The sequence below is a fragment of the Mirounga leonina genome, unplaced genomic scaffold (assembly GCF_011800145.1).
Source record: "Mirounga leonina isolate KUSES-001 unplaced genomic scaffold, KU_Mleo_1.0 Mir_125, whole genome shotgun sequence".
Classification (NCBI taxonomy): domain Eukaryota; kingdom Metazoa; phylum Chordata; class Mammalia; order Carnivora; family Phocidae; genus Mirounga; species Mirounga leonina.
The window spans coordinates 70,734,579-70,754,288 of NW_023270305.1; the positions used below are offsets into that span (position 1 = coordinate 70,734,579).

The 19,710-nt window shown below is 37.5% G+C and overlaps 1 protein-coding gene across 2 annotated transcripts in view; it reads left to right on the forward strand.

Annotated features, from left to right (window-relative positions):
- The window catches only part of EIF5B (eukaryotic translation initiation factor 5B), a 96,407-nt gene that overhangs the window by 50,601 nt on the left and 26,096 nt on the right, over nucleotides 1-19,710 (forward strand). The window contains exons 9-10 of one of the 2 annotated variants that reach the window (XM_035001776.1): nucleotides 1,269-1,343; nucleotides 12,936-13,222. In XM_035001776.1, the coding sequence (XP_034857667.1) occupies nucleotides 1,269-1,343; nucleotides 12,936-13,222 (362 nt within the window). The remainder of the gene's footprint in view (nucleotides 1-1,268; nucleotides 1,344-12,935; nucleotides 13,223-19,710) is intronic. The other variant, XM_035001778.1, reaches the window with a different exon arrangement.

Here is a 19,710-nt window from a genome sequence, read left to right on the forward strand (position 1 = left end):
CAGGTTGATATGCCTAATGGCAGTCCATTATTTTAGGTGACATTTATAGCAGTGGAAAGAATTGCTAATTTAGAAGGACATTTTCGGTACATGTACCTGATTCATTACCTCTTCCTCAAGATGATCCAAACTTGTTGGCAAGTAATAATTATTACAGGGGAGCAAATACCACTTGTCCCACTTGGATTTGAGAATAGTTTTGCTTTATTGGATTTCAGTAAAAAGAATCAATGTTGAGAATATTAAGTCTTTAATATTCAAAATTATACCTTTCTGGATGTTTTTGGATTGTCAAGCAGATATTCTTTTCTTATTTTCAACTGGAGTAGAGGTGTAGCTTTGTACCTCCAACTATGATTTAAGTAGTATTTTTATGTAGCTGTAGAAGTTAAAGCAATAAAATAAGTAGTAAAATCTTAGGTATGACATGTAAGTTTGAAAGATCAAAATGAAGATACCATAAGTAATCCTTTCTTATTTGTGGGGCATATGTTTTGAGACCCCCAGTGGATGCTTGAAATTGCAGATAGTACTGAACTCTGTTTTCTGCTATACATACATAACTGTGATAGAGTTTAACTTATAAATTAGGCACAGTAAAAGATGAACAGCAATAAGTAATAATATGAACAATTAGAACAATATACTATAATAAGTTATGTGGGTGTAGTCTCTCTCTTTTAAAATATCTTATTGTACTATACTCATTCTTCTTCTTGTGATGATGTGAGATGTTAAATACCCATGTGACTAGATGAAGTGAGATGAATGATGTAGGCACTGTGATGTAATGTTAGACTACCATTGACCTTCTGACCATATGTTAGAAGAAGGAAAGGAGGATCATTTGCTTCCAGACCGCAGTTCACCGTGGGTAACAAAATGCAGAAAGCAAGATCATAGCTAAGGTTGGGGGACTATTGTGAAATTTCATTTTTCCTCAAGAACTGAGTGCAATCATCTACCCTTTTCAGAATCTAACAGAACATTTCAGTGTCTGAGTTTCTAAAACTTTAATTATGTCAAATATGAAATCTGGTTTAAGTTTAATTTGGTGTATTCAAAATGCTAGGAAATTATGCAGCATTTGGTAATACTAAATTATAACATGTAGCTATACTGAGAAAATAGTTCCAAAGATGACGAAATTGTATGTTTTTGCATAATTAAAGTATTTTTAGTGTCAGCATAATTTTCTACTTTTTTCTAAAAGCAAGCTCCTATTTCTAGATGATTTCTATGTCTTTAACAAAAACATTTATTTACAGAGGAGGAAGAAGAAACTGAAGATGCTGGATTGGATGATTGGGAAGCTATGGCCAGTGATGAAGAGAGAGAAAAAGGTGAATAGCTCATAAGTATGCATTGATAAATCTAATGGTTATTAGAGGTGTGTGTATTTAAAGGAATAGTCAGTCTTCTGATTATGAAAGCCATATGAACATTTCTGGGAATAAAAACCAGTTTCAGATCTCTCCATTGCCATGGTTCCTGATTATGTGGATCCTCATTTTATGAATAAATGGTTTTTCAGGGGCTCCTAGGATTTAAAATACATTTTTTCAGAGTGATGTTTTAAATGGGGTTAGGCTATTAAAGCTAGCCTACAAAAACACTTTAACTTGAAATATAATACAAACGTGATACAAGTGAATAGTACCTAATCAATATGAATAAATAATTTTTCTTTGTTATTACTTTCTGTCCTCTATTACTAAAATCTACTTTCTTTGGTTTTAGTTTGCTGGGGGTTTTTCCTAACTTCTTGAGATGGATATTTGGTTTTTTGGTTTTTCAGGGTTTTTTCCCTAATACTTTTTTTTTTTTTTTTTAGTTTTAATTTTAATTCTAGTTAGTTAACATGCATTGTTGTATTACTTTCAGGTGTATGATAGTGATTCAGCAATTCCATATATAACATGGTGCTTATCAGGACAAGTACACTCCTTAATTCCCATCACCTATTTAACCAATCCCCGCCCCCCCCGGCCCCACCCTGCCACAAACCTCTCTTCTCTGGTAACCATCAGTTTGTTCTCTTTAGTTAAAGAGGCTGTTTCTTAGTTTGTCTCTCTTTTTTTGCTCTTTGCTCATTTGTTTTGTTTCTTAAATTGCATATGAGTGAAATCATATATTTGTCTTTCTCTGACTGACACATTTCACTTAGCATTATACTCTCTAGCTCCATTCATGTCACTGCAAGTGACAAGATTTCATTCTTTTTCATGGCTGAATGATATTCCATTGTATATATATACCACATCTTCTCTATCCCTTCATCTGTCTGTGGGCACTTGAGCTGCTTCTATATTTTGGTTATTATAAACAATGCTGCCATAGACATAGGGGTACATGTAATCCTTTGAATTAGTGTTTTTGTATTTTTTGGATAAATACCTGGTAGTGTGATCACTGGATCACAAGATAGTTCTGTTTTTAATTTTTTGAGGATACTCCATACTGTTTTCCACAGTGGCTGCACCAGTTTGCATTCCCAGTAGCAGCACACGAGGATTCCTTTTTCTCCACATCCTTGCCAACATCTAATACATGTTATTAAAACTAAATTTTTTGTTAAGCATTTCTTTACCTAAATTTCATAAGCTCTGATATTTTTAACTTCCATTTTAAGATATTTTACCTGATAGAAGTGTAGTTCTTAATTTACAAAAGAGGGATTTTCTAATTGTTTTCTTGTTACTTCATTGAGATCAGAAAATATACATGGTTCTATCTTTTGAAATTGTTGAGACTTAATTTACAACCCAGCACATGGTTGATTATTGTGTTTAATATATGATTGGAAGGAATTTATATTCTACAGTAGTTGTGTGCCTTGTTCTCTGTAGAGTTAACCCTTGAACAACATGGGTTTAAACTGCAGGAGTCTACTTACATGCAGATTTTTTTTGATACGATGCTGTAAATATATTTTCCTTAAGATTTTCTTCGTAACATTTTTATTTATCTGGTTTAGCTTATTAGAATACAGTATGTAATACACATACAAACTATGTGTCAGTCAGCTGTTTATGTTATTACCAAGGCTTATGGTCAATAGTAGGCTGTTAGTTAAATTTTTGAAGAGTCAAAAGTTATACATGGATTCCCAACTGCATGGGGGCATTGACATTCCTAATCCCCATGTTGTTCAAGGGTAAACTGTATTTGGTCAGATTTGCTCATCATTTTGTTCAAGTCTTTTTTAATCTGAGATTTTTTTTTTTTGGACTGCCTTCTCCGTTACTGGGAGTAGTGAGATAAAATCTGCCATGATTGTGGATTGTCTATTTCTCCCTGTGCTCTGTTAGTTTTGTTTGATAAATTTTAGGTAAATACACTCATATTTTTTTGATGAATTTGACTCATTGATTTACTATTCTATTGTGTCTTATTTCTATTTTTTATTTCTGTTTTTGTGTTTTTTTTGTTTTAATTATTTCTCACAATGCTTTTTGCCTTAAAACATACTTTATCTGATGTTGATACAGTGACATAGCTTTGATTTATATGATCTTTTTCTATTCTTAACTTTATCTGTCTCCTTGATTAGCACATAGTTGAGATTTTTAAATCCAGTTTGTCAGTCAGTATTTTACCTAGACCACTTAGCCCATTACATTTAACCCTTTATGTAATTAGTGAAGAGTATTTGTTATCTTATTTAATCCTTACTGGTTCTGTTTCTTTTTTTGTCCTTTCTAACCATGCTTGGGATTGTTGTTTTATTTAAAATTTTATTTATTTATTTATTTGACAGAGAGCGGGAGAGAGAGCGAGAGAAAGCACAAGCAGGAGGAACAGCAGAGGGAGAGGGAGAAGCAGGCTTCCCATTGAGCAGGGAGCCCAATGCGGGGCTCAATCCCAGGACCCTGGGATCATGTCCTGAGCTGTAACTGGCTGAGCCACCCAGGCACCTCCCCCACCCCCCCTTTTTTTTAAAATTCTGTATGTTCGTCCTTCCATGAGCTTGGAAGATGTATACTTTCCCACTTACTTTTAGTCATTACTCTAGAGACTTTTAACATGGATCTTTATTACTGTCTAATAATACCCTCGTTCCAGACAATGCAAAGACCGTAGAATACATGAGCAAATTTATCCACTCCTCAGTTTGTTATTCCCATTTATTTTAATTCTCTTTTTTAAGTTTTGGCTTAAGTTTACTCGTATTGTCAGCTCTTTGTTGTATTTCATTTCTTTTTGGATCTCTGATCTTCCATTTGAGATCATTTCTTCTTGCCTGAAGAATACCTTTTAGAATTTCCTTTAGTATGAACCTGTTAGTGAGGCATTCCATTTTTGCTTTTCTTTATTTTTATTATGTTAATCACCATACATTAGATCATTAGTTTTTGAGGTAGCGTCCCATGATTCATTGCTTGCGTATAACACCGAGTGCTCCATGCAGTACGTGCCCTCTTTAATAACCATCTCCAGGCTAACCCATCCCACAACCCTCTAGAACCCCCAGTTTGTTTCTCAGAGTCCATAGTCTCTCATGGTTCGTCTCCCCTCTGATTCCCCCCCTTCATTTTTCCCTTCCTGCTATCTTTTTTTTTTTTTTTTAACTTATGTATTATTTGTTTCAGAGGAACAGGTCTGTGATTCATCCGTCTTACACAATTCACAGCACTCACCATAGCACATACCCTCCCCAGTGTCTGTCACCCAGCCACCCCATCCCTCCCACCTCCCACCACTCTAGCAACCCTCAGTTTGTTTCCTGAGATTAAGAATTGCTCATACCAGTGAGGTCTTATGACACATGTCTTTCTCTGATTGACTTATTTCGCTCAGCATAATACCCTCCAGTTCCATCCACGTCATTGCAAAAGGAATGAATCCTTTTGATGGCTGCATAATATTCCATTGTATATATATACCACCTCTTCTTTATCCACTCATCTGTCAGTGGACATCTTGGCTCTTTCCACAGTTTGGCTATTGTAGACATTGCTGCTATAAACACTGGGGTGCACGTACCCCTTCAGATCCCTACAGTTGTATCTTTGGGGTAAATACCCAGTAGTGCAATTGCTGGGTCATTGGGTAGCTCTATTTTCAACTTTTTGATTAACCTCCATACTGTTTTCCAGAGTGGTTGCACCAGCTTGCATTCCCACCAACAGTGTAGGAGGGTTCTCCTTTCTCTGCATCCTTGCCAACATCTGTCGTTTCCTGACTTGTTAATTTTAGCCATTCTGACTGGCGTGAGGTGGTATCTCACTGAGGTTTTGATTTGGATTTCCCTATTGCCGAGCGATGTTGAGCACTTTTTCATGTGTCTGTTGGCCATTTGGATGTCTTCTTTGCAGAAATGTCTGTTCATGTCTTCTGCCCATTTCTTGATTGGATTCTTTGTTCTTTGGGTGTTGAGTTTGAAAAGTTCTTTATAGATTTTGGATACTGGCCCTTTATCTGATATGTCATTTGCAAATACCTTCTCCCATTCTGTTGGTTGTCTTTTGGTTTTATTGACTGTTTCCTTTGCTGTGCAAAACCTTTTTATCTTGATGAAGTCCCAATAGTTCATTTTGCCCTTGCTTCCCTTGCCTTTGGCGATGTGTCTAGGAAGAAGTTGCTGTGGCTGAGGTCAAAGAGGTTGCTGCCTGTGTTATCTTCTAGGATTTTGACGGACTCCTGTCTCACATTGAGGTCTTTCAACCATTTGGAGTCTATTTTTGTGTGTAGTGTAAGGAAATGGTCCAGTTTCATTCTTCTGGATGTGGCTGTCTAGTTTTCCCAACACCATTTGTTGAAGGGACTGTCTTTTTTCCATTGGACATTCTTTCCTGCTTTGTCGAAGATTAGTTGACTATAGAAATGAGGTTCCATTTCTGGGCTCTCTATTCTTTTCCATTGATCTCTGCGTCTGTTTTTGTGCCAGTACCACACTGTCTTGATGATGACAGCTTTGTAGTAGAGGTTGAAGTCCAGAATTGTGATGCCACCAGCTTTGCTTTTCTTTTTCAACATACCTCTGGCTATTCGGGGTCTTTTCTGGTTCCATACAAATTTTAGGATTATTTCTTCCATTTCTTTCAAAAAAGTGGATAGTATTTTGATGGGGATTGCATTGAATCTGTAGGTTGCTCTAGGTAGCATTGACATTTTCACAATATTTGTTCTTCCAATCCGTGAGTGTGGAATGTTTTTCCATTTCTTTGTGTCTTCCTCCATTTCTTTCAAGAGTATTTTATAGTTTTCTGAGTACAGATTCTTTGCCTCTGGTTAGATTTATTCCTAGGTATCTTATGGTTTTGGGTGCAGTTGTAAATGGGATCAACTCCTTAATTTCTCTTTCTTCTGTCTTGTTGGTGTATAGGAATGCCACTGATTTCTGTGCATTGATTTTACATCTTGCCACTTTACTGAATTCCTGTATGAGTTCTAGCAGTTTTGGGGTGGAGTCTTTTGGGTTGTCCACATAAAGTATCATATCATCTGCAAAGAGTGAGAGTTTGACTTCTTCTTTGCTGATTTGGGTGCCTTTGATTTCTTTTTGTTGTCTGATTGCTGTGGCTAGGACTTCTTATACTGTGTTGAATAGCAGTGGTGATAGTGGACATCCCTGCCATGTTCCTGACCTTAGGGGGAAAGCTCTCAGTTTTTCCCCATTGAGAATGATATTCGCTGTGCGTTTTTCATAGATGGCTTTTATGATATTGATGTATATACCCTCTATCCCTATACTCTGAAGAGCTTTGATCAAGAAAGGATACTGTACTTTGTCAAATGCTTTTTCTGCATCTATTGAGAGGATCATATGGTTTTTGTTCTTTCTTTTATTAATGTATTGTATCACATTGAATGATTTGCAGATGTTGGACCAACCTTGCAGCCCAGGGATAAATCCCACTTGGTCGTGGTGAATAATCCTTTTAATGTACTGTTAGACCCTATTGGCTAGTATTTTGGTGGTAATTTTTGCATCCATGTTCATCAGAGTTATTGGTCTGTAATTCTCCTTTTTGTTGGGGTCTTTGTCTGATTTTGGGCTCAAAGTAATGCTGGCCTCATAAAATGAGTTTGGAAGTTTTCCTTCCATTTCTATTTTTTGGAACAGTTTCAGAAGAATAGGTATTAATTCTTCTTTAAATGTTTGGTAGAATTCCCCTGGGAAGCCATCTGGCCCTGGGCTCTTGTTTGTTGGGAGATATTTGATTACTCCTTCAATTTCATTACTGGTTAGGGGTCTGTTCAGGTTTTCTATTTCTTCCTGCTTCAGTTTTGGTATTTTATTATCTCTAGGAATGCATCCATTTCTTCCATATGATCTAAGTTGCTGACATATAGTTGCTCATAATATGTTCTTATAATTGTTTGTATTTCTTTGGTGTTGGTTGTGATCTCTCCTCTTTCATTCATGATTTTATTGATTTGGGTCCTTTCTCTTTTCTTTTTGGTAAGTCTGGCCAAGGGTTTATCAATCTTATTAATTCTTTCAAAGAACCAGCTCCTAGTTTCGTTGATCTGTTCTACTGTTCTTTTGGTTTCTATTTCATTGGTTTCTGCTCTGATCTTTATTATTTCTCTTTGCGTGCTGGGTTTAGGCTTTATTTGCTGTTCTTTTTCCAGTTCCTTTAGGTGAAGGGTTAGGTTGTGTATTTGAGACCTTTCTTATTTCTTGAGAAAGGCTTGTATTGCTATATACTTTCCTCTTAGGACCGCCTTTGCTGCATCCCAAAGATTTTGAACAGTTGTGTTTTCATTTTCATTTGTTTCTGTGAATTTTTTTTAATTCTTCTTTAATTTCCTGGTTGACTCATTCATTCTTTAGTAGGATGCTCTTTAGCCTCCATGGATTTGAGTTCTTTCTGACTTTCCTCTTGTGATTGAGTTCTAGTTTCAAAGCATTGTGGTCTGAAAATAGGCAGGGAATGATCCCAATCTTTCTGTACCGGTTGAGACCTGATTTGTGACCCAGGATGTGATCTATTCTGGAGAATGTTCCATGGACACTAGAGAAGAATGTATATTCTGTTGCTTTGGGATGGAATGTTCTGAATATATCTGTGAAATCCATCTGGTCCAGTGTGTCATTTAAAGCCTTTATTTCCTTGTTGATCTTTTGCTTAGATGATCTGTCCATTTCAGTGAGGGGCGTGTTAAAGTCCCCTACTATTATTGTATTGTTGTCGATGTGTTTCTTTGCTTTTGTTATTAATTGCCTTATGTAATTGGTTGCTCCCATGTTAGGGGCATAGATATTTACAATTGTTAGATCTTCTTGTTGGATAAACCCTTTAAGTATGACATAGTGTCCTTCCTCATCTCTTATTACAGTCTTTGGTTTAAAATCTAATTTGTCTGATAGAAGGATTGCCACCCCAGCTTTCTTTTGGTGTCCATTAGCATGGTAAATGGTTTTCCACCCCCTCACTTTCAATCTGGAGGGGACTTTGGGTCTAAAATGAGTCTCTTGCAGACAGCATTTGATGGTTCCTATTTGTTTTTTTTATCCAATTGTGATACCCTGTTTCTTTTGATTGGGGCATTTAATCCATTTAAATTCAGGGTAACTATTGAAAGATATGAATTTAGTGACATTGTATTGCCTGTAAGATGACTGTTACTGTATATTGTCTCTGTTTATTTCTGGTCTATGTTGTTTTTAGGCTCTCTCTTTGCTTAGAGGACTCCTTTCAGTATTTTTTTGTAGGGCTGGTTTCGTGTTTGCAAATTCCTTTAGTTCTTGTTTTTCCTGGAAGCTTTTTACCTCTCCTTCTATTTTCAATGACAGCCTAGCTGGATATAGTATTCTTGGCTGCATATTTTTCTCATTTAGTGCTCTGAATATATCATGCCAGTCCTTTCTGGCCTGCCAGGTCTCTGTGGATAGGTCTGTTGCCAATCTAATGTTTCTACCATTGTAGGTTAGAGATCTCTTCTCCCGAGCGGCTTTCAGAATTTTCTCTTTGTCTCTGAGACTCGTAAGTTTTACTATTAGATGTCAGGGTATTGACCTATTTTTATTGATTTTGAGGGGGGTTCTCTGTGCCTCCTGGATTTTGATGCCTGTTTCCTTCCCCAAATTAGGGAAGGTCTCTGCTATAATTTGCTCCAATATACCTTCTGCCCCTCTCTCTCTTTCTTCTTCTGGGATCCCAGTTATTCTAATATTGTTTCGTCTTATGGTATCTCTTATCTCCCGAATTCTGCCCTCATGATCCAGTAGTTGTTTATCTCTTTTTCTCAGCTTCTTTATTCTCCATCATTTTGTCTTCTATGTCACTAATTCTCTCTTCTGTGTCATTTATCCTAGAGTTAGAGCCTCCATTTTTGATTGCTCCTCGTTAATAGTCTTTTTGATTTAGAGTTGGTTAGATTTTAGTTCTTTTATTTCTCCAGAAAGGGTTTCTCTAGTATCTTCCATGCTTTTTTCAAGCCTAGACAGTATCTTTATAATTGTCATTCTGAACTCTAGTTCCGACATCCTACTAATGTCTGTATTGATTAGGTTCCTGGCAGCCAGGACTGCCTCTTGTTCTTTTGAGGTGAGTTTTTCTGTCTTGTCATTTTGTCCAGAGGAGAACAGATGAATGAGAGAACAAAATGCTAACAGGGTAACAATGATCCCAGAAAAATATACACTAAAGCAATCACAAGATTTAGGGAAAAGAAAGGGAAAGAAAAAGAAAAAAAAAGTGATGAAATATGATCAGGCTGGTGAATAGATCAGTGCCACACACTAGATTTTGGGCATATTTTGGTCTGTTAGAAGAAACTACCTCCCAAAATTTTAAGGAAAGAAAATCTTATGTACAAAAATAAGGGTAAATACGATGAAGGGATGGAATATGAGTGTAAAGATGAAAATTATAAAAGATTTTATAAAAGGATTTGATAAGTTGGTTGAGAAAAGAAAGAAGAGAGGGTGCCTGGGTGGCTCAGTTGGTTAAGCAACTGCCTTCGGCTCAGTTCATGATCCCGGCGTCCCATATGCAGCTCCCAGCTCAGTGGGGCGTCTGCCTTTCGCTCTGACCCTCTGTCCTCTCATACTCTCTCTCACTCTCTCCTAAATAAATAAAATCTTTAAAAGAAAAAAAAAAGAAGAGAAATTAAATAAAAAAAAGGGAGAGAATGTGATCAGGCAGGAGACTAGAACAAAGCCATACACTAGAGATTTAGGGTATATTTTGGTCTCTTAGAAGAAACATATTGTATCCCAAAATTTTAAAGAGAGAACAACTTATATATATATATATATATACACACAAAAAATAAGGTTAACTACAATGAAGTGATAGAGTATGACTCTAAAAAGGTTTAAAAAAAAAGGGATTGATAAGATGTTGGTTGAAAAACAGAAAAAGACAAATTAAAAAAAAATAGAGAAAAAAAATTAAAAAATTAACTTTGAAAGACTAATGTATCATGGGGAAAAAAAGCCATCAATTCTGTGTGCTGTATTCCCCTAATGCTGGAGTTCTGCTGTTCTCATTGATCGGTGAGTGAACTTGGTCTTCGCTGGCTGTTCTTGCTGATCTTCTGGGGGAGGGTCCTGTTGCAGTGGTTCTCAAATGTCTTTTCTGGAGGCGGAAGTGCCCTGCCCTTGCCAGGGGCCGGGCTAAGTAATCTGCTCGGGTTTGCTCTCTGGAGCTTTTGTTCCCTGCAAGCTTTCCGTACAGCTTTGGAGGACGAGACTGAAAATGGTGGACTTCCAGTCTCCGCCCTGGAGGACCCAAGAGCTCAGGCCCCACTCCTCAGTGCGCCCCCAGAGAAAAGCAGTCAGTCACTTCCGTCTCCCCGGTCTCCGGCCCCACTCCATGCTCACCCGGCCTGTGACCAAGCGTTTCTATCTCTGGCACGACCCCGTGTGGAGTCTCCAAACCCAGCAGATCCCTGCAGTGTGCTCCCGCGTCGCTCCTCCTGGGGGAGGAAGGGGAGTCTCCCTGGATCTGCCGCTTGTTGGGTCCCTGCTGGAGGAGCAGTGGCCTGACTGTGCTGCGGATCACGGTTTATGGCAACTCCGAGCTGAGAGCCCGCTCCTCGGCTCCGTCTCTGCAGCCGGCTTCCCCGCTCCGATACCTCGGAACTCTGCCACACTCAGACACCCCCAGTCTTCCTGTGACCCTGAGGGCCCTGAGACCACACTGTCCCAGCGAGGGTTCCACCCCCAGCTTAGCCACTGGAGCGACGTCCCTCAGCGGAGCCGACTTTTAAAAGTTCCGATTTAGTGCTCCGCTGCTGTATCACTTGCCAGTAGTGGCTGACGGAGGCCCCCTCCCCTGCTGTCTGTCTTCCCTTATATCACCTTGGATTCACTTCTCCGCACGTCCTACCTTCCAGAAAGTGGTTCCTTTTCTGTTCAGAGAGTTGCTGTTATTCTTTTCTTCGATCTCCTGTTGAGTTCGTAGGTGTTCAGAATGGTTGATCCCTATCTAGCTGAATTCCTGGGACCAGACGAAATTTAGGTCCCTACTCCTCCGCCATCTTGTTCCTCCTCTTCTTTGCTGAAATTCTATTTAACATTTTGAAGATATTATTCCATTGTGTTACCTTTCATTGTTTCTGTTGAGAAGTCAGATATCAACCTAAAGTTTTCATGTGCCTTTGGTTTTCAGCAGTTTTAGTATGATGTGGCCAGGGTCAATTTTCTTTTATTAATTTTGCCTATAGAGTTTTATCAATGCATGGTTTTATGTTTTTATCGATTTTGCAGTGTTATGAGCCATTATTCTCCTCAGGGATTCTAGTTATGTCTATGATATGTCTTCTTACTATATCATTGTTTCATTTCTTTTCATGCTTTCCACCTAATTGAGTCTCCATGGTTCATTCTAGAGTGTTTCTTATCTGTCTTCTGGTTCACTAGCTTTCAGCTGTTTCTACTCCCCTGTTAAACCCAGCTTTTGGGTTCTTAGTTTTGTTTCCAGTATTTTCTAGTTTTAGATACTCCATTTAACTATTTTTTATAGGTTTCTACTTTCTAAACTTTTTCATCTTTTGCTCCCTAGATGTTAGAAACATAGTCATTTTTCAAATTTTTTAATAGACCATTTATTTTAGGGAGTGTAAGGGGGGAGGGGCAGAGAGCATCTCAGGCAGACTCCCCCTGAGTACAGAGTCCAACTCAGGGCTCAATCTCATGACCCTTAGATCATGACCTGAGCCCAACCAAGTGTTGGATGTTCAACCAACTGAGCGCCCCAGGCATCCCTCATTTTGGGGCTTGCTGTCTTCCATCATGTACATAATTTTTCCACGTGGCTTGTTATTTTCATATATTGTGCTGGATATTATACTTGTAAAACTGTAGGACTAATTTGACATCAGGTATGGTGTTTTTCTTTCTCCAGAGAGAATTTATGTGTACATCCACCAGGAGTCTGAATGAACTAGCAATATTGAATTATCTTATTCTAGATTTAGAATTGATAGAATCTGGAGGTGATTGGCCAATAATGGGGAGGTCCTGTTTATTACCTATTCATTCTAACTGCTAGTGTTCAGTTCTTTGGGATTTCATTCCACAATAAGAATTTTACCCAATGTCTTTCCACCTTGTCCCCTTGAGTCTTTAATAGACCCAGTGCCTGGACCCCTAAGCACTGCTTCACCTTTAAGCTGCCTCCTCCGAATGGCCATTGCTTCTCAGGCTTTTGGCTGAGATCAAGTGCAGAATTGGCAAATGACCCCAACTGAAAGAAATTTTAAGTGTTGTGTTCCCCCCCCCTTGGTTCTTGTTCTGTCTTATAGCCTGGATCAGTAACATATTAAGTTTTTACTGTTAAATGGCAGTCTGCATTGTAGCAAATATGTGACCAATGCTTTACATTTATGATGCATGAAAACAGTTTAGCATTCATGATGTTTTATAATATTACTGCCATACTTCGTGCACCCTTAGTAGTATTTTTCCCTTTAAGGTCTCTATAATGTTGATGGAAATCTCCATTTTTAACTTTCAAATCTCTTTTTCCTGAAAGAAGAAAACACGGTGCATATAGAAGTAAAAGAAAATCCTGAGGAGGAAGAGGAGGAGGAGGAAGAAGAGAGTGAAGAAGATGAGAGTGAAGAGGAAGAGGAAGAGGAAGGAGAGAGTGAAGGCAGTGAAGGTGATGAAGAAGATGAAAAGGTGTCCGACGAGAAGGATGCAGGGAAAATGTTAGATAAAAAACCAAGTAAAGAAATGAGTTCAGAATCTGAATACGACTCTGATGATGATCGAACTAAAGAAGAAAGGGCTTATGACAAAGCCAAACGGAGGATTGAGGTATTTATTTTCCCCTTTCTCTGTACTCCTTTCCTGCCAGCTTCTCATCTGGGATCATTAGAACTGTTCTCTGAGCTAAAGACAGTGTGGTACTGGCATAAGAACAGATAATACAGATGATGAAACAGAACTGGAAGTCCAAAAATTCTTATATTCCTGACCTATTGATTTTTCAAAGATGCCAAAGCAATTCAGTGGGAAAAGGATAGCTTTTTCAACCAATGATGCTAGTTAAATTAGTAAAAAATGAGTTTAGTCTCTGACCCCAAATCATATATAAAAGTTATCTTAAAACAGATCAGAGATAGAGCTAAAGATAAAAGAAACTAAAGGTGTAAATTTGGGGGTGGGGGGAACAGGACAAAATATTCATGACCTTGGGTTGGACATTGGGTCTTTGACATTGATCTAACCTAAGCACCTTACTCCCTCATCTAAGTCAGAATGGTATACTGCTTTATTGTTTTTGTTTGTTTTCTCCAAATTTTGATGTGCTCTTTAAATGTTTGTTTAAGGGTATGCAGAGATACTCTAAGCATATACCCTGTAGTCCTAAAGGGTTAAACTGGTGTTTGCCTTGTGTATTTTAGGTTAGTCACTGTGAGGCATCTGATGACTCTAGTTATTGAAATCTGGTGGGTTAATGAGGCATCTTTTTTTAAAGATTTTATTTCATTTATTTTTTGACAGAGATAGCGAGAGGGAACACAAGGGGGGAGTGGGAGAGGGAGAAGCAGGCTCCCCGCTGAGCAGGAAGCCCAACGTGTGGCTTGGTCCCACGACCCTGGGATCATGACCTGAGCCAAAGGCAGATGCTTAACGACTGAGCCACTGAGGCGCCCCCGAGGCATCTTTCTATTTAGCAAAGTGTACATACCTAGCATGCTTACTATATTTTTCCTACTTAATGCAATAGACTTGAGAGTTTTCTTTAATTATGTCAGCTTAGTATAAATAATATACTAAAAACTGGTTTGCTTAAGGATGTTAAAGTATTTCAAAGCTATAAACGATTTTAGCTTTCTTTTTTTTAAAAATATTTTCATTTAGAATTCTAATTTTCAGTTTTTTAATTGATTTTTTTTAAATAACCTATGTATTTTTAAATATCAATGTTTGCCTAATCCTTCTGTAAAGTCTATTAAAGGGATACATTTTCTGAATTTCTAAAGGACTAAGAAAATCTATTGTTGTAAGTTGGGATTTCTCACCCCTGCCACTATTGATATCTTTGGGCCATATAATTATGTTGTGGGACAGTCCTCTTCATTTAGGATGTTAAGCAGCATCCTTGCCCTCCACCCACTAGATACCAGTGGCATTCCCCTCCCTTCTTCCCTGTTGTAACTGCTGCTTCCCACAGCACCTAATCAAGCCAACTCCCTTATTCTCTACCCATTTGTGATGTGTTTGAAGATTTAAAAACAAGAGGTATTGGTGCACCTGGGTGGCTCAGTCTTCGAGCATCTGCCTTTGGCTCAGGTCATGATCCCAGGGTCCTGGGATCGAGCCCCGTATCGGGCTCCCTGCCCAGCAGGAAACCTGCTTCTCCCTCCCCCACTCCCCCTGCTTGTGTTCCTGCTCTCACTATCTCTCTCTGTCAAATAAATAAATAAAAATATTTATAAAAAAAAATAAAAACAATGGATATAATGCAGAAAGAAGTTTTTCCATTATCTCACTTCCCAGACTTGTGTTACAGTTCTGTACATGAGCTTCAAGTTTTTTAAAATGTTTAATTAAAACTAAGTTAGATAATAAATTTTGTAGATATATATATATTTTAAGGATTTTATTTACTTATTTATTAGAGAAGGGAGAGCACAAGCAGGGGGAGCGGCAGGCAGAGGGAGAAGGAGGCTCCCCGCTGAGCAAGGAGCCTATTGGGGGACTCAGTCCTAGGACCTTGGGATCATGAACTGAACTGAAGGCAGACGCTTAACTGACTGAGCCCACCCGTGCTTCCCAATATTTTCTTTTTTTCCACATAACAGTATGCTTTGGACCTCTTCACCCAGCAAATTTTTAAGCAGCTTTGTTGGGATATGATTTAGGTACTAATGAATTGATGCGTTCTAAGTGTACAATTCAGTGATATTTTGTAAGTTTGTAGAGTTGTGCATCTGTTATCACAACTCAACTTTATTTTCATCACCTCAAAAAGATTTCTTGTCCCAATTTGTAGTCATTCCCTGTTCCTAGCCCCACTCTCCCAGTCCACCCATCCACAGTTCTGCTTTCCATGGTTTCAGCTACCTATGGTCAACTGCAGTCTGGAAGCTGATGATCCTCCTTCTCTTGTATTGTCAGAAGGTCAGTTGTAGCCTAACACTATATTACTCACTAACTTCATCTCATTACATAGGCATTTTATAATCTCACATCATCACAAGAAGAATGGTGAGTACAGTACAATAAGATACTTTGAGATCACATTCACATAGCTTTTTTTTTTTTAAAGATTGTATTTATTTATTTGACAGAGAGAGACATAGTGAGAGAGGGAACACAAGCAGGGGGAGTGGGAGAGGGAGAAGCAGGCTTCCTGCTGAGCAGGGAGCCCCATGCAGGGCTAGATCCCAGGACCCTGGGATCATGACCTGAGTCAAAGGCAGGCTCTTAACGACTGAGCCACCCAGGCGCCCCTCACATAACTTTTCTGCAGTATATTCTTATCATTGTTCTTTTTTATTACTAGTTATTGTTAATCTCTCACTGTGCCTAATTTATCAATTTAACTTTTTTTTTTTTAGGAGGGTGGGGTAGAGGGAGAGGGAGAGAGAGAATTTTAAGCAGGTTCCATGCCCAGCACAGAGTCCGCTGCAGGGCTTGATCTCACAACCCTGAGATCATGATCTGAACTGAAATCAAGAGTCGGATGCTTAACCGACTGAGACACCCAGGCACCCCTAAATTTATTTTAGATATGTATAGGAGAAAGTATAGTATATGTAGCGTTTTGTACTGTCTGCATTTTCAGGCATCCACTGATGGTCTTGGAATGTATTACCTCCTGGATAAGGAGGGGACTGCTATAAATTTCAGTCATATATTATGTGGTCTTTTATGTCTATCTTATTTCACTTACTCTGGTTATAGCTCTATCAGAATTTTGTTCATTTTTATTGCCAAATAGTGTTCTATAAGTATACCATATTTTATTATTTCATCACTAATTAGAGGATATTTGAGTTGTTTCCAGTTTTTGGCTATTGTAAATGGTACTACTATATACATTTGCATATAATCCTTTGTATGGAAATGTGTTTTCGTTTTTTTTTTTTATATATTCCTAAGAGTGAGATTGCTGGATCATATGGTAAATTTTTGTGTAACTTTTTCAGAAAGTGCTAAACTATTTTCCAGAGTGGTACAATTATAGATTTCCACCAGTTGAGGGTTTTAGTAGTTTCTCTGCATCTTCACTAATACTTGTTAACATCTGTCTTTTCAATTATAGTCATTCTAGTGGATATGAAATAGTATATCTTACTGTGATTTTGATTTGCATTTCTGTGATGTTGAGCATTTCTCAATGTGCTTCTTGGCCATTCTTGTATCTTCATTGGTGAAACATCTATTCAAATTTTCATCGATTTTTAAATTTTGTAATTTGTCTTTTTATTGAGTTGTGAGAGTTCTTTTCATTTTAAGTTTCTTTTGAAGTGAATAAATTTTTAATTTTGTTAACATCCATTTTATCAAAACTTGCTTTTATAGAGCACGCTTCTAGTGTTGTATTAAAGAAATCATTGTCTGACCCAAGGTCATGAATATTTTGTCCTAATTTTTTTCCTAAATTTCTACCTTTAGTTTCCTGTATCTTTGGCTCTATCTCTGATCTGATCTCAGACTTTCCGTTCTGTTTCATCATCTGTATTATCTGTTCTTATGCCAGTACCACACTGTTTTCATTACTATAGCTTTATAATAGGTTTTGAGGTAGGCAAATATAAGTTCTACAGTGTTGTTACTCTTTTTCAAGTTTGTTTTGGCTATTCTAGGTCACTTGCTTTTCCATATAAATTTTATGGTCACCTTGTCAATTTCTGCAAAAAACTTGCTCAGATTTAGATGGAGATTGTGTTGAATCTGTAGATCAACTTTAGGGAGAATTATCATTTATTTTAATAATATTGAATCTTCCAGTCTATGAAATAGGCTGATTCTCCATTCATTTGGATCTTCTACAGTTTCTTCCAGTAGTGTCTCATAGTTTTCAGTTTAAGATTTGTAATTCTTTTGTTAAATTTATTACTAGGTATTTTATTGTTTTTGATGCTATTGAAAATGGGTTCACAAATTTAAAAAATTTTTTCATTTCTAGTATAAAGAAATACAATTGAGTTTTATAGATCTCATATCCTTTAACTATATTGAAATATTTTTCTAATAATTTTTTATGGATTCCTTAGAATTTCTTATAATCACTGTTACGTCCTCTATCAAAGACAGTTTTAATTCTTACTTTCCAATCTCATTGCTGCTCATTTCTTTTTTTTTGCCTGATTTCCCTGGCTAGAACAGTACATTATTGAGTAGAAGTGGTAAGAGCAGACGTACTTGCCTTGTTTTCAATCTTTGTGGGGAAAGCATTCAGATTTTCACCTTTAACTGTGGTGTTAATGGTAGTGCCTTTTATCATTTTCAGTTTGTTGAAAGTTCATATCATGAATGGAAATGGGTGCCTTTTCTAGGTGTATTGAAATTCTTTTTTCTTTTTTGTATTAATGTATGATGTATTGGTATTCAAATGTTAAGCCCAACCTTGCATTCCTAGAATAAATCCCAGTTGATCCTGGTATAATCCTCTTTATATGTTACTAGATTTGGTTTGTAATATTTTGTTGAGGTTTTTGTGATCTATACCCATGAGGATATTGATCAGTAACTTTCTTTTGTTTGTCTGGCTTTGGTGTCAGTTTAAAATTAGCTTCCTAGGTTTAGTCACGAAGTGTTCCTTCCTCCTCTTTTTTTCTGCAAGAGGTTTTAAAAGATTGTTTTTCCGGTTTTAAGTGTTTGGCAAAATAACAAAGCTTTTGTCTTTCGAATACTTATAAATTTCTAATACAGTTTCTTTACTTGTTATATTGTTATCTCTTTGTCATATTTTCTTTTTCATCTTGAGTCATTGTCAGTAATTTTTGTCTTTCTAACCTATTGTGTTTCATCTAAGTTGTGAGTATAAAGTTTATGGTATCTTTTTTTTTATTTTATTATTTTATGTTAGTCACCATACAGTACATCATTAGTTTTTGATGTAGTGTTCCATAATTCATTGTTTGCATATAACACCCAGTGCTCCATGCAATATGTGCCCTCCTTAATACCCATTACCGGGCTAACCCATCTCCCTCCTCCTCCCCTCGAAAATCCTCAGTTTGTTTCTCAGAGCTTTGGTATCCTTTTATAATCCTTTACATTTCTGTAAGGTTAGTCGTGGCGTCTCTTTTGATTCTAATTTTGGTGATCTGTGGCCCCTCCCCCCCTCCCCGCCCCCGGTCAAACTAGTGAAAGGTTTTTTATCTTTTTGATCTCCTCAGACTGAGTGCCTTAAACAATAGAGATTTATTTTCTGATAGCTATTGAGGCTAAAAGTTCAAGATGAAAGCGTCAGCAGGGTTGTTTCCTGGTGAGAGCTCTCTTCTTGGTGGCAGATGGCTGCTTTCTCACTGAGTCTTCATATGGCCTTTACTCCATGCATGCCCAGAGAGAGGTTTTTCTTATTTCTCCTCTTGTAAGGACATCTGTCCTATTGGATTAGGGCCCTACCCATTTAACTTTAATTACCTCCTCAAAGGCCCTATCTCCAAATACAGTCACATTGGGAGTTAGGGATTCAGTGTATGAATTTGGGAGAGATAAAATTAAGTCCATAACAAATTTCATGGTTCCAAAACCTTGCTACGTATAATTTTCTAAAATCCATACCAGACTTCCTCAGTAAGAATCTCCATTGTGGATAGGGGTATCTAAGCGATTCTATGCAACTAGATAGTTTTCAGCCCTGGGATTGAGGAAATATTCATTAAGAAATCCCAGCTACAGATGATTAAGTGGTTACTAATATTTGCTGTTACAGTACTGCAGTGAACGAACACTGCTGTACACATGCATTTCTGAATGCTTATGTCATTGCTTCAGGACAGATACTTACAGGTAGAATTTCTGAGTTAAAGTCTATACTGCATTGCCCTCCAGAAAATTTTAATGCTACACCAAGTGTGAGAGAAAAAGGCCATTTTCAACCATAATCAAATCCTAGCTAAGGTCATGATGCTTGCATTTGAGTCATAGAATATAAAGCTCTTGTGTACTACTCCTTGTTAGTAAATATTCACATCTGACTTTTGACCTTCCAAAATGTTTTTTCATTCCATTTTCTGTAGAAAGATCCAGTGTCTAGTGGTAGAAATGAAAGTAAAGAAATTTTACAAAAATGGTTTTTAGATGGAAGATGTTTTGGAAATTACTTCAGAATTTTGATG